General features: G+C 52.8%; 1 protein-coding gene across 1 annotated transcript; it reads right to left on the bottom strand.

The window, feature by feature from the left end:
* Positions 1-3,873: 3,873 nt before the first annotated feature.
* On the bottom strand, positions 3,874-11,554 carry SMAC4_03130 (uncharacterized protein). The gene is made up of 3 exons (XM_003349494.2): positions 11,060-11,554; positions 4,727-10,997; positions 3,874-4,664 (listed from the first exon to the last, which is right to left on the bottom strand). The coding sequence occupies exons 1-3, from the start codon at positions 11,362-11,364 to the stop codon at positions 4,623-4,625; spliced, it is 6,618 nt and encodes a 2,205-aa protein (XP_003349542.1). The 5' UTR covers positions 11,365-11,554; the 3' UTR covers positions 3,874-4,622.
* Between the last annotated feature and the right edge of the window lie 3,200 nt (positions 11,555-14,754).

The following is a 14,754-nucleotide window of genomic DNA, read 5'->3' as shown; positions in this document are numbered from 1 at the left end:
ACGACAGGCAGAAAATGGTAAATCCAGAAGCGCAAACCTGAAAGGTTGTCGCCTGGACTAACGGGACATCCACATAACACATCCCCTTCCCTCCGTTGACAAGAATCCACGGTTCTTACCTAGGTACATGCGGTCGCCAGGATCATGGTTGTCACCAGATGGAAACAACAAGACGGTAAAAGAGCTTCCGGCAGATAAGGCACCAATGGAAGTCCGAAGTGAAGATGACGAGAAGAGGGGGTGAAGAATAGGCAGCGTGCAGGAAGCTCCTACCACTTTTATAGACACGGTTCATGTTAGCGAAGCTGATAGGGTAGATAGATGAGCGACAAGCAACTGGGGTGGATTATGACGCCAGCTTAACTCTTGACTAGGAAATCCTGACTTAGGTCCATCTTCAGGTCCCGTCAGTAGTAAGTGAATATCCGGTCGACGGGGAGGTGCTCGACAGGGAGGTGCATGTTGGCCACGCTTGCGGATTTTGTGTCGTCGGGGGGTGAGGGGTTAACGAAAAAGAACATCACAAAACAGACATTCGGGGATTGTTCCTGACACCAAGAGCGAGCAATAAGGAAGCAATGTGGAAGATGATGTTCGGCAAAACTGGAAATTGGAAAGATGAACCGGCTGTCTACCTAAGTCATCCTGGCGTTGGACCCGTGCGGCCCGTATCTTTGTGCCTTCCGTCCAAATATTCGAATGGTCTCGAAGTGCAGTGGGCCCTTCCATAGGTAAACAAACTGGACGGAAGGAGCGAGATGTTTCCGAACTCGGGAAAATGCCCCAAGTCTTAGGTGACGAGAAGACGAAATGCACCAAGGGAACTGTGTTGGTTAACGCAAAGAGGCCCAAATCAAGTCTACCTGCCTGGACGCCAAAAGGCGGATGAAGCCGCTCTGAAAGTTTGTGGGTTATACACATGGTCGTGAGGTCCTCGGCAGGCTGCGAACTCCGTCCAAAACGGCCCAGCTCCTACCAAAATAAGAAAGAACAAACGAGCCGTGGTACCTACGTGGCTACAAGAGATGGATGGGCAATGACGAGGGCGGTAATTCTCAAAGGAGGGTCCAAACCACCTACCATTACTGACCGTTGAGTGCTCTGGTACCCCGTGCCGACCCAGCAACTCTCGTAATCTCCGACACGAGCTCCTAGTTTTGGGAATGTCAAAATGTAGCAGTCCAAACTCAACAAATCGAGTATCGACATTACTCGTATAATTGCGTATCTACCACATTCATCAAGAAGTCTAAGTGCAATGAGTCGCAAACCCCAAGACCATTCCATTGTAGGAGGATTTGCTCCAGTCCATACGCCTTCCGAGTCGGGTCAACACCGTTTAAGTTGCCCCTTCCACGCTCTTTCTTCATCGATGCACCCCCTTCCTCAATCTGCTGTTCATTTACCCCCACACCCGCTTCTATTTGCAACCGCTTCAGTCTCTCCGCTCCTTCCGGAAGAGGGAACGGGGAAAAGGAGAAAAAGAAAGGAAAGAACGTTGCAAACCGTTCGAATCACGACATCCGATCTACGATAGTCTACGTACTGATCCATGACCGCGCCGGGACGGGATTGATGACACTCATTGCTTTTTTCCCCCGAGGCGTTCGGTTCGGCAGCTGGGCGCCTGTCGGCGTCTAAACTAGCGAACAATATGGGATACGATACGATACGATACGATGTAGTACCAGCCCAGCATTGTTGTTTATCGATTTACGCCACGCCACATTGGTGAGGATCGGCGAGGACTCGCTGAGGGAATGAGGAAATAGCCACCACCTGAATTATGGAAATATTAAGTACTGGCTAGCAATGCTTATCTGATGCATGTACGTACACCTAGAGTAGCAATTAAGCAAGCAAGCCACTCCCGAACCCGAAGATCGAGCGCGCAACAGTTGATCTTCACGAACGACGTTCGGCTTCAGCTTCGACTTCCACCTCTTTCGTGTTTCTTCACCGCTTCTGCTTCCATGTGCGGATCAATGCCGTGCATTTTGTCGTAGTTAGGCTGTACAATATCGGAATGTCCATTAATTCCTCTTGGCGGTCTTCATTCAGCTTAGAAGTGGTGTTCAAGTGTTACTGTTACCCATCACTTCGACAATGGACGCCCGATGTTGTGCTTTTTTCTGTGTCTTTATCTTGTCTTCGCGCCAAGGTAGGTACATAGGGTAACCTTTGTGTCTCCTGTTCGTTAATAGGGCAGCGTCGTTACTTCAGCTACTCACTTTCACTCACCTGTTTGACCAGTCAATACCCAATCTCCCTCAGTCCATGTCACCCTCAGACATCCTTTGGGTCTTTCATCAACCGTGACGCCTTGTAACAATCAACCTCAACCTCTTCCACCCCAGCCTTTCTTTTCCTACGGGATACGTCCTTCCTTCGCGATCTCTCTCCCTCCTGTCCTCCTGTTATTACCCTTATCTCCCAAAAAAATCCCTTGGCGATAAATCCTCCAAATGTCTCATTGGTCTCAGATATTGCTCGTGCGTCAAACCCAGTCCCCAGTCGAGGGTGAGCCCATCGTCCTCGCTCGTAGATTAGACTAGATTGGGGGAATACGAGAAATGGGTCTTGGATTTCTCGCGGTATGACGATTCTCCCCTTCACATGTCGCTGTGAGAGACAGGCAGGACAGGCAGGACAGGGAGGGACAGCGAAGAGGATATGTGCAGCGCAGGGGGGCGGTGGCCATGGGTCATAGGCGGGTATCCCTTGTTTGAACGAAGTCTTTGTGTAACAATGATGTATTGGACTAGTTTTGTGATTAGTTTTTCGATATTGGTGTTATTGTATTGTATGTTGGTGCATGGTATTCTCAGAATCGGGCCCCAATTGTTTGGTCTCTTTTCCGTCCGGGCTGAATTGTAGATCTCCCTTCCGGTTGCTCGACAAAGATGGTCGACTAGGAAGTTGATATGGTAGGTACCGAGGCCCGGACCGCCGGATCGCATCGCTTCCGTCCTCTCCGCACTCGCATCTTGAATCACTAATACTTGGAGTGGAATCGGAATGTGATGACGATCGATTGGGTATGGTGTTGACCTACCGGCAGTCAGTCAGATGATTATTTATCGAGCTCGAGAGACTCGCATCCGGCAGCGCCGGATTGACCATGGGAAGCGACGAGGAATGATGGATGACCGTATTGCGCTCGGTCAGTGTAAAAGTGTAAACATCGAAACGCCGCGATTGACCAATGGCAACGACCGGATCGGGTACCGGTCGCTACCTCTTCGGTCTCTTCCCTGATCCCTCTCGTGGCATTCATTGTCTGCTGCTGTTCTGTTTTCGTTGATCAAATCCGGGGAGGCCTGAAGAAGTAGTATTGCAGTAGCTATCATGACAATCCAAGTCATTTGCCGTTGTGATATCGTGGTGGATGATGAAAGCGGATGACGGGGAGGAGATGGAAACAGACAGGCGAAGTCGCAAGGAGGCCCAAACACGCTGGAATGGCGAATGGGCCCCTCCACAAGCCCAGGGCAACCACTTAGTGGTTCTTGGTCGCAAATGGCAATTCGCTTACCTACCCTGTACTTTAGCTTGAACGCAAAATAAGACCGCCCTAAACCATACGGAAACGGTGTGAATTAGAGGTGCCATTATCTTGCATTTACTCTTTAGTGAGGAGGCGAATCCAGTCTGTTTTCTAAGCGGTATTCGTGTCGTGAGCAATGTTGCGCATTTTGGTGTCGCTGTCTTGCAAACTGAATCTCAAAATGCAAGGGCATCCGACAACCACACACAATGTGTGCACGCTCCTTGACGACCGCCAAATGCAATTGGCAGGCCCTGAACCCTCAGTTTCCTGCACTCTGGTTTTTTTTTTTCGTCAACTCACAAATTCCATTCCCAGGGCAGGGCTTGAAAAACAAATGCGTTATTGCATGTCTATGTAAAAAGCAGATGGTCTAGGTTGTCAATCTCGCGGGACCAGGAAGGCAAGTGACAGAATGAACAAACTGCGCGGGCATGAGGAGGTAGAAACCCACACGAAACGAGAAGGTTGTGAGGGAAGGGAACATAGGAGATGACAGAGATGAGCAAAGTAAAAAAGAAGGAAATGCGGAAGAACGGAAAAGGCCACCTCAGTAACAATAACCATCCAAAAGCCAAGCATCCACAGGAGTAGAGTAGAACCTGAACATCCCTCCTTGCTTGTCCCCCATGTCATGATCCACAAAGCCAAAACTCCTAAACGCCAAAGGCCCCAACCGGGACTTTACAATCCTCTCCATTGCCTTTTTCCATCAGTGCCATTTTCTCTCCAGCTTCAACTTGTTTTCGAATTTTGTGCTCCGATTGGTGTTCGTCTGACGTCCGAGCCCTACTCGCAGGGCGTCGGTATCGGTTGCGGAGGTTTGGTTTTCTTTATACTCCTCCCTCTCTCGCCCGGTGTTAAGATACCACTCCGTCACATATTGGAGTGGACGTTGACCGGGTTATAGCGCATGTGGAAGAGAAAGGAGCAGTGTCGTCGTCCTCCTCGCTGTACCTGCTGCTCCTGCACCCTTCGCGCTGGTTTGCCGAACCCAAAGCGCCAGTGATGACGCCCTGGAATAGACTTTGTACGCCCTGGGTGCACCACTGGTTATGTATACGATATCCGGTGATCACGTCAGAGCCTCCCGGATGAAAGAACCGAGTTGCTTGGCCTATGGCAAATAGTAGGTTAGTCATGTACGTCCAATAAATGGGGACAAGGGAAACAACTGACCAAATCATCCTTCATCATAGAGAAGTGGTTTCCGGGCATGTGCCTGAAGGTCATCTTGCTGGCATCCAGATACTCTTCCCACCTGTTCGGTCCGAAATCGCTTCTGTTATCCAAGAGGAACAGGGCATGGCCCTTGGGATAGGGCTCGGGGCGCGGATCGGTCGGTAGCTTGCAGACGCCGTCCTCGCACCAGATGGCTGTCACCTTCGGGCACTTCTCCTTGGGAATGGGCTCTGCGTCGTAGTTGCTCAAAGCCGTGACGGAAGCAGCAAAGTGTGGCAGGAGCCACTCGGGGATCTTCTTCTGGTCGCCACCCTCGCCAAGAAGACCGATGGAGGCGAACCAAGCGTGCAGACCCTGTGGAAGAGGTTCGATGGTGACAGGGCAAGGAGCATCTATGATGATGAGATTCTCAACCTCATCGCCGGCCTTGACGAGCTGGCTGACGATTTCGTAAGCGATCACGCCACCCGCGCTCCAGCCAGCAAGGGAGTAGGGACCCTTGGGCTGACGCCGCTTCATCTCCTCAATGAACTTGGCAGCCATACCGTACACGCCGCAATTGTACTCGTCCGGAGTCCTCATGAAGGGAGAAAAAAGTCCCCAGACAGCCCACTGACCGCCGACATTAGAAATTTCGGTGTACGAGGTGGCGCTACCACTGCCGTCCGGGACCATGAAGAGCTGCTTGGTCGCAGTCTTCAGACTGCCAGAAAGCAGGGTGGAAGTTGCTTTGCGGTTTGGGTGGTCGTCAACAATTTTGGTGGGACGCGGAGGCTTTGGGGGGCAAGGTTCTTCGAGTCCAATTCTCGGGTGCTCCTTATTGGCACTCGATGTGTTGGAAGAAGAATTGGGCGTAGGCGACCGCTGACTTTTGGACTTGGCCGGCTTAGGGGCTTGTTTCGGAGCAGCCTTCTTGGGAGCGTCACTGATACCAAGAGCACGCTCGACGTCCTTCAAAGAAGGGTTGGTGACGAAGAGATCCGAGGAGATGTCCATGTTCATCTTCTCTCGCAAGGTACCGAGAATAGCAAGACTCATGAGCGAGTCCATGCCAAGGCTGGCCAGATCCGGGGCCGCTTGAATCTCCTCGATGTCAACGCCCATTTCTTGCGAGATGGTGTTCCGAACAAGGCTCTGGAACTCGTTGTTCTTCTCTCCTCCTCCGGACTCAACTCGAGTGGGGCCCTCACCCTTGACCGAGTTAGCCTCGCTCTCGTCGAGGGGAGTAGTGACATTAGACTCGGAGCCGAGCTCCGGGGATTCATCGTCGGACGAGTCGTCGGACACACTGGAAGAAATGGGCTCGTTGGCTCCGCCAGCCTTCTCATACTGGGCAAGGTGACCCTTGAGCGCGCCAATGGTCGGGTAGTCGACAAAGGCACCAGAGGGGATATCCAGGTCAAGTTCCTCGCGAATCTTGCCGGACACGGTCAAGGACATGAGAGAGTCGACACCCAGATCGGTGAAGGCAATGTTGTCGGCAAGCTCATCATGGCTGCAGCCCACCTCCCGAGCGAGAATGTCCAGGACCTGTCCAACGACTCCACCCTTGAGCTTCTGGTTGACCTTGCCAATGTTGTCAGGAGTTACAGTCTCCTTCTTCTTCTTCTTGGCAGCCGGTGCGGATTTGGCAGCTGGAGCGGCAGGGGGGGCGGCACGAGCCGGAGCCGACGCGGCTGTTCCCATAGCGGCGGCGGCGGCCCCACGAGGAGGAAGCAGCATGTTGAGAACCTTGCGAGGAATGGCAGCGAACCTGATGTCGCCGGCAATACCGATGACTCTTTCCCCATCAAAGACGTAGGCATCGCCAGAGAACATCTTGCTTCCCTTGACGGGTTGCATGCGGATGTAACTGCGATATTCCTTCTTGAGATCGGGAATCTCAGTGAACCTCATTGAGCCCCAGCCATGGGAAATGAAGACCTGCTCCCGAGAATCCACAGCGTCGGTGCCATTGATGATAAAGCCGGAGATGTGGCACAAACTATCAATGTTGTAGGGGTTGAAGTAGAACTTGCCATCATTCTCCGTGGTCTGGAAGCGGATCTTCGCAGTGGCTTCGCAGGTGTCACTGTCCAGGATGACCTCCTCCATGCCCTGGTAACGGCGGTTGTAGTCAACCAGGGCACCAAAGAGCTTGTACGCAAGACCACGGCCAATCTTGGATGCCTCTCCTCTCTGCTCTTGTTGCTTGAGGGAATCGATGCGAGTCTTGATCAAGTACGCCATCTTGTCGAACTCGTTTTGCCAGTCCTCGAGGTCACCATAGTAAACCCTGCATGTGGCATGTTCGGTCTTCTTCGGTCCGTCCCCAGTGGTGAACACAAGGTCAGCATATCCGGCCTTGGCGTTGGCCGTGGCTGTGAGTCTCAAGATGTGGCTCTTGGCCGTGTCGTTGAAGATGAGTGTCTTCGGGACTTCCATCTTTGCGACGTTGCAACCAATCTTCTCGGTCTCGGGACGCAGGAGCTTGTAGGCATAGTCGGCCACGGTCATGGCCATGTCGCCATACAGTGATGATGGACAAAGCGGTGCACCATTAACCAAGTGGCCCGAGACCACCTTCTTGAGGTTCTCTTCGTGAAGCTCAGATTCAATCTCAACAACTGCCACGTCATCCTTGACCTCCTCTCTGATGACTCGCTGAACGGTGGTGGTAGATAGCTTCGGCTTGCTGGGCCCAATCTGCTTCGCCCCTCCCTGGCTTGCTATACGGTTCTTGGTGAGACACCAGTCACCAGTATACTGAAGCCAATAGTTCTTCTCGTCGAACGAATAGCTTGGCAGATCTAGGAGGCGCACGCACTGGAGGAAGTCACGGTGATACTCGCTGAAGTCAATGTTCAATCCAGCAGAGTGCAGCGTGCTAAGAGTAGCAGTAAGAGTCTTGAAGGACTGAGGATGGTCGGTACGGCGGAGAGTGGGCACGGCAATGGTCGTAGCACCAAAGGCAGCCTTCACCATACCCACTGTAATTGCGTGCGGGCCAATCTCGAGCCACACGGTCTTCTCGTCGATTGCATTCTGCTCCTGGGCTCTGAAGAGTCCACCTTGGAAGTTAACAGCCTCTCTGGCGTGGTGGCGGAGATAACTAGCGTCCACCCTGTCGCCTTCACCCAAAACTTCAGCGTGAAGCGGAGAAATAATAGGAATCTTGATGCGCTCAAAGAGGATTGTGGAGGCAAGATGTTCGAAATCGTCCAGGATGGCGTCAACTTGAGCAGAATGGAACGCGTAAGGAACGAGCAGTCTCTTGGCCTTCTGGCCAGCAGCATTGAGCTCCTCCTCCAGTTGCGTGATGACATCGGTTGGCCCACTGAGCACCGTCTCACGGTTGCTATTGATGCAGGCGACATTCACGCTGCTGGCTTTGCTACCCAACGTCTTTTGAATCTCTTCGACTGGAGCTTGGACGGCAAGCATGGCGTGGCTGTTCATCGTGCACTTCTCAACAAGAAGTCCCGCACGAGTGCCGACAAGATAGATGGCGTCGCTGGCACTGAGAACGCCGGCAACATTGAGCGCGGCATACTCTCCGAGACTGTGGCCCATGACCACAGCTGGCTTGATGCCCCATGACTCCCAAAGCTTTGCAAGCGCCATCTCAAAGCAGCACAGACCTAGCTGTGTGACGATGGGCGACAGATTGGCGGCATCCTTGGTAGTACCGTCAATCAAGGGAAGGAAAGACTCGAAACCGTGAAGGCGAGCAAGACGGTCAAACTCATGGAGGCTCTCCCGGAAAACGGAGTAGTTCTCGTAAAGCTCCTTGCCCATGCCGGTGTACTGCGAGCCTTGGCCTGTAAACAAAAAGGCAACCTTTGGTTGTTCGGGGGTTACAGGCACAAAGTTTTCCTTGAGGCGATTGAGAATGGCACTCTGCGCTTCATTCACGCTCGAAGCGGTGACGCTCATGCGCCAGTAGTGCTGGATCTTGCGGGCGGTTGTAGAGTAAGAAATATCCGCGAGCGACGCATCCGTATGCTTGTTTATCCACTTGGCAAGATTCTCCGCGTTCCGGATCATGGCAGCCTTCGACTTTCCAGTGACGGTGACAAGCTGATGGCTGCGTGGATCGGACAAAGTTGGTGCGGCCTTGGGAGCATCCTCAAGAAGAATGCCAGTGTTACCACCAGCGGCACTGAAGTTGTTGATGAAGACACGCCTGGGCTTGCCATCTCTGCGCCTGAATGGGGTCAGGTGAAAGGCGATGTTGACGTTGCGCTCAGACAAGTCCTTGGGAAAGGTCTTGTTGATAATTGAGCCTTTTTTGATACCCACATGGGGAGGAATGGCATTCTTGTGCATCATCAGGAGCACCTTGCAAAGGGCCGTGATTCCAGAAGCCGCCTCGCCGTGGCCGACGTTAGCCTTGATAGCACCAAGATAGAGAGGCCTGTTCTCGGGCCTCTTACGTTGCGCTGGCGCAAAGACATTGGTGACAGACACCATTTCGGTGCCGTCTCCGGCTTGGGTACCCGTCCCGTGCATTTCCACGTAGTCAACATCATGAGGATCCACGCCAGCCTCGTCCAAAATAGCCTGTGAAAGCGTGGACTGAGTTGGCCCGTGGGGATGAGTGATTGAGATGGCGTCGGCTGAGTGGTTGGTGGCGGTGCCAAGAATAACTGCGAGAACTCTGTCGTTGTCGGCCTGAGCATCCTCCAGTCGCTTAATGACAACCGAAGCGCATCCATCGCCACGGCAGTAGCCATCGGCCTCATTATCAAAGGTTGCACAAGGCCCCTTCTTTGACAAGAACTGCCCTCTGCTCAACCCAGAAAAGATGTCTGGGTTGGTCATGCAGGACAAGCCGCCCACAATGGCGGTGTCGCAGTCGCGAGCCCAGAGAGCAGTACTGGCAACCTGAAGTGCTGCAGCGCTGGATGAACAGGCAGTATCAATGTTGAGACTGGGGCCGCTGAAGCCAAAGTGGTAGTTGATACGACCAGGACCAAAGGCGCGGACACCACCTGTGATGAAGTAGGTGTCGACCTCCTGGGCTGCGTTGATCTCACGCCAATCGTCTGATGTCTGTCCGTAGAAAGTACCGATGCGATCCAGTTTGGTAGAGGGTGTTCGATTTGGGACGTATCCAGACATCTCCAGTGCCTCGTAGGCTGTTGTCAAGGCCATCCTCTGCATAGGGTCGGTTTGGAAGGCCTCACGAGGGGACATGTTGAAGAAGCGCGGATCGAACAAACCCGGTTGCTCGATCCAGCAGCCATAGGGGGTGTGACTGCTGTTGATGGCCTTTCCCGTAGGGTCATAGTGTGTCGTGACATCGAACCTGTCCGGGGGCACAACGCGGTGGACGTCGAGTCCCTTTTCAAGGAGTTCCCAGAGCTTTTCATGGTTGGCCGCATCGGGAAACCTGCCAGCCATGCCAACGATGGCGAGCTTGCACTTGCCACTGGACCCATGGTTGCCAATTCTGGAAGCAGTTGCTTCAGGGGAGATGGGCGGACAGTCCCGGAACGTGACTTCCAAGTTTGTGTGGGCTTTGATCAGGCCAACGAGAGTTGCGCCGTTCTGAGTCGGGCCGAGAGAAAGGATAAGGCAGTTCTTCCCCTTGAAGCTCTTTCCCCTTGCGATACACCCGTCCAGCACCTTGGTAAATTTCAAGGGCTCGAGCAAAACCTCGTATACAATTTTCTTCAACAAGGACGCAGTGGTGAGCTGCTTCTCGGTGACCCATTCGCCGGAACAGCATGACATGACATGGGATCTCGGCTTCGTTCTGTGCAGCGCGTCGATGACCGCCTCATCATCCAGTCGCAGGATATCTCCGATCAAGGCATCATCGTGAAGGTGTGGTGCATGATAAGGTCCGTAGACGGGGATCGAGGTTACGTTGGTCTTCCCGCCAAAATTGTGCCCACTTGCAAAAGCCTTCAAAGAAGAAGGAGGACCAGAAACGGCGACGCTTTGTGATGAGCTTGCACTCAAATAGAGGCGGTTGGCGCGGTTCCAACCGCATTTCTTGTTGAAATCCTGGACAACCGGACCGGCAGCGCTCTCGGAAATATTCGTGAAGATGTATGTCCAGCTCTCGGATTTTTCGACGGTCGGGTAGATCTGCTCGGCAACCTTATTCACGTGTCTGCCAACTCTGAATGACATGAGAGTCACTTGGACGGCAAGTGGTACCAACTCCGACAACGATTTCGTGCAGGCGATTGCGGTGGCTGCAAAGAGCCCGGAGCATAGGCCGACAAGATATGTATTCTCCGGCCTGGCGAGGTCATCGTAATTGTTCTCCATATGACTAGACACGCAGTCATGTTAGCCTGAGAAAAGGAAATGGCGGACAAGCAGGGTACCACTCACTCTATATAATTAACCAATTGTGATATGCACAAAAGGGCACCGTCGACACCAGGGTGCTTGATTGGCTGTGCGTGATATCTTTCATTGAGTTGCTGTAAGGTTTGGAATTCGGGTAGTTTCGAGCGTTCTGTCCTGGGAAGCTGTTCGATTTCGCGTCGGAGGGCGTAGCCAACCTGGTCCAAGTAGGATTTTGCAAGGATGCCTTTCTCCAGTTTGCGGAAGTGGCTCGCGAGGTAGGCATGAGTATCAAGGGACTGGTCTCCGAAGAGGTAGTATGCCAGCGGCTGTTCCTGAACAGAGGACATGGTGCAGGTTTTTCTTCAGGTTCTTCTCTGTCGCGAGGTGTATGGTTGTCATGAAGGACGCAAAATGAATATATGGAATTATTCTTAGCGGAAGAAATTATGCTGCGAGATGGTGCTGCAATATGGGGACGGTGAGTGACTCGCCCTATGCCTGCCCTACATGTGAGAAAGAGCAGGAAAGGGATGGGGGCAGCTTAAGTAAAAGAATAAAAACATGGAAACTTACTGGGGAAATTTGAACCGAGGGGAGATTGGAGCTCTCATTCGGGAATGCAAAAATCCATGAGCGACAGACATACGGTACATCTTACCCGCACCGCCATCATTCTAGGAGGGCAGCTACTTCATGTTTGCAGTTACATGGCTCCGGTGGGGGGGGGGGGGGGGGGGGGGGCTGGCCTCAGCTTATTCTTGCTGACCATGTAAGGCTCGGCGAGGGGTTTGATACACAAGTTCGGCAGAGATACTTACGGAATTGCTTCGTGTAGGTATCCTGGTGCCGTCACTATTACCGGTAGACCGTTCGGGCGTGTTTGGGGGGGGTATCGCAATATCCCTGGTACCTTGAAGACTCGGAGTTCCTCGAGAAGAGCTCCTGCCTCCCGTCCATCAGGGAACTTTGCTGCTCCCGGGCTTAAGGCCACACCTGCTTCAAGCTAGATTCGCGCGCACCAAGACGATTGACATGGGCAGCCTCTCCCTCTGAATCCCGCGGCGCCGAGGCCATGGGTACATTGGGTAACTCGTGGAAGTGGACGCGGACTTCCCCACCCCCTTCTAAGACACTCGACCATACAAATAGGGTCGCGGCGATTCCAGCCAGTCGTATAGATTTAGCCACACGGACATCCGGCACGGAACATGTTGTTGTCCATGTCCAGCGCCGTGACGCCAGAACTGGATGATGGCGTGAGGATTCGGACGCGGATAGAGTGATCAGTCGTAGGTGAGATCGATGTTGCGAGGTCCTCGGGCCCTCGTGTAAATATAGACAGGGCGCACAATTGAGTTTCGTCCTGGGCGGCGTTGGGCTACCACACCACTCAAGCCGGGGAATGATCGAGTGCCTGGTTCAGACTGTCCGGGGAGCGCTGGGACCATTCAACGAGAACTTGAGACCCCTGAGGGCTTTCCCTATCCAGCAAAGGCAGGGGTGCTTCTGGCCTATAGCATCTCGTCCACCCGCTCTCTCCTGCTCCCTCCCTCGGTGGACGATAGCCATGCGCTATTGTACAACTCCCTCTGGATGAACGTAACCCTGGCAGCTGCCAGGGACGTGCCAAGCATTGTCATACCACTCGACATCTTGATGCCTGGTGTAACGTCAACGGATGCACGTTGACGAGGAGCATGGGCTGCGGATGGCGAGCTGCCTAATTTGGTTAGTAGACTCTTAGAGAGAGAGGCTTCTAAGCCGCTTAGGGAAATACTTGAGCAGAGCGATGATGCTGGTTTTCTTAACCTGCTCGACCGTTTTGTTGCGTACCTACAAGGTATATGCTGGTGTGTAAGTACCATGCCTGTCTTCATACCATGGCTGCAACCGTTGAGTGATATGTTGATCACCGTTTTCGGAATCGACAGCACAATGGGTAACGTCGATGTAGGTAGCAAAGGGCGTGCTAAACGCGCTCACTGCAGCCTGAACATTGTCAGCCACTCAACACGGGTTGGAATGCTGTTGTTGATGTCCTCCGACGACTGAAACCTGTCATTGCCAGGATTTATCGACGTCTGCAGTGCTGGCCAACTCACATGGAGAGCTATAGGAGCCTTGACCACAGTTGTGATATCACTGGACCAGAGACCATCAAGTCTTCAGGTGCAGGTAGTGTTCCCTTGACTCCAAGCGGGAGAACAATGAAGCGGTGAAATGAAAAACTCTTGCTGCAACTGAACTTTGGTTAAGAATGAAGAGCTTTGTGTTCCTTCGGATGCGTGCAGAAGGAACGAGACATGCCAAGCTCATTACAGCTCTTGCACTGAATCGGTTCGACCGCTCAGTATGCTACCGCACAGGTTATCTGCATATACTGCAGGGACAAAAAGACTGTCATTCCGGTGGGTATCGTGATACAGCCATGGTAACTGGGCTCTGTATATAAAGTGGCAATAATCCCCCAGTGGATGCCGCTTCTTGGTGTGATTCTAATGTCAGTAGATGTCCCATCATGTTGGAGACTCTCAAGGTTGTGTTGAGATGCTCACAAATTGTCATCCTCATGGATTGCCGTGTATTCTCTTCAACAGCGTCCGCCCACTAGACCGGTGGGAACAACTAGGTATTTGGGTTAGGGTCCCACTGAAAGCTGCCAAAACTTGTCAGTCGAATAATCCTGCATTCTTTGTCCAACCTGTATCTGACTTGACGATGTTAATACAGTATCTGTCAAGTGCTCTTCGGGCTCACTGATGCTTGTGCATACTGCCGTTGGATAGGACACACCAGCAGAGTACCTACACTGAGTTGTGATTAACTGGTAGATCTCCCATGTTCCTCTTCGTCGTCTCTCCTATTCCGTAGGTAAGAGCTGAACCCACGCAACGCCCAATCTTCTGCACAAGGTGGGTGAGGATACCGTGCACAGTCAGATCTCTGTTCACAAAACAGTTTAATGTGGTGGCTCCTGATGGAGTGTTAACGTAGTTCTTGGCCTTCACAACGCTGCATTGTTTTGAGGTGTAAGTTACCGCACAGAAAAAGTCCTAGATCTGCCGGGAAACCTGCATTCATCTGGCTCCGGGAATCCACAGCCTCTTGCATCCATTGTCTGGACGGGAGTGCATCTTGTGTGGACAGGCTCACACATGGGAGCATGGGCAGAACCACAGGCTACATGGAACTCTGAGTTCCGGACGGTCTCTTCCAGGGGCCTGGGACGGGCATGGTCGGGATGTGTAGGTTCGATCATCAATGCCCCATCATCCTTGATCATCTCGGTTGAAGCCTTTGGATCTAGACGTTTGCGCCACCTACGCGTTGTCCTCTGGAATGCGGATGACGCTATCGTAGCACAAATGGCTCGTTGCCGGCATATGGGAGACCTGGCGGCTACCCCTCGGAATCAGAAGCACACACGGTAAGCTTCAGCGGCGATGGAAAGGACTCTGGTGATGTGGGAAGCTCGGGGCCCCAACAGCAGGTATGTTGGGGTGCTAATGGATATGATGTGCCTATTAAGGAACAGTTAGCCTTGTTCTGTCCGCCGCCGACGGGAAAATCACCAGTTAGGTGCTCAAACCTACCTTACCGCGCTGCGGTTTGGCACAGCATTGGCCAATAACCAGTCAGGTATGAGCTGCTAATGCGGGCGAAGTAGGAGGCCTTGGATGTAGAAGCTTCAATTTGGCATGGCGCAAGGTTTGCTGGGGAAGATGGGCCAACATCGT

This window comes from Sordaria macrospora, chromosome 2 (genome assembly GCF_033870435.1).
Source record: "Sordaria macrospora chromosome 2, complete sequence".
NCBI lineage: Eukaryota > Fungi > Ascomycota > Sordariomycetes > Sordariales > Sordariaceae > Sordaria > Sordaria macrospora.
The sequence above is the reverse complement of the archived record's forward strand: the minus strand, read 5'-3'. Positions and strand labels throughout refer to the sequence as shown.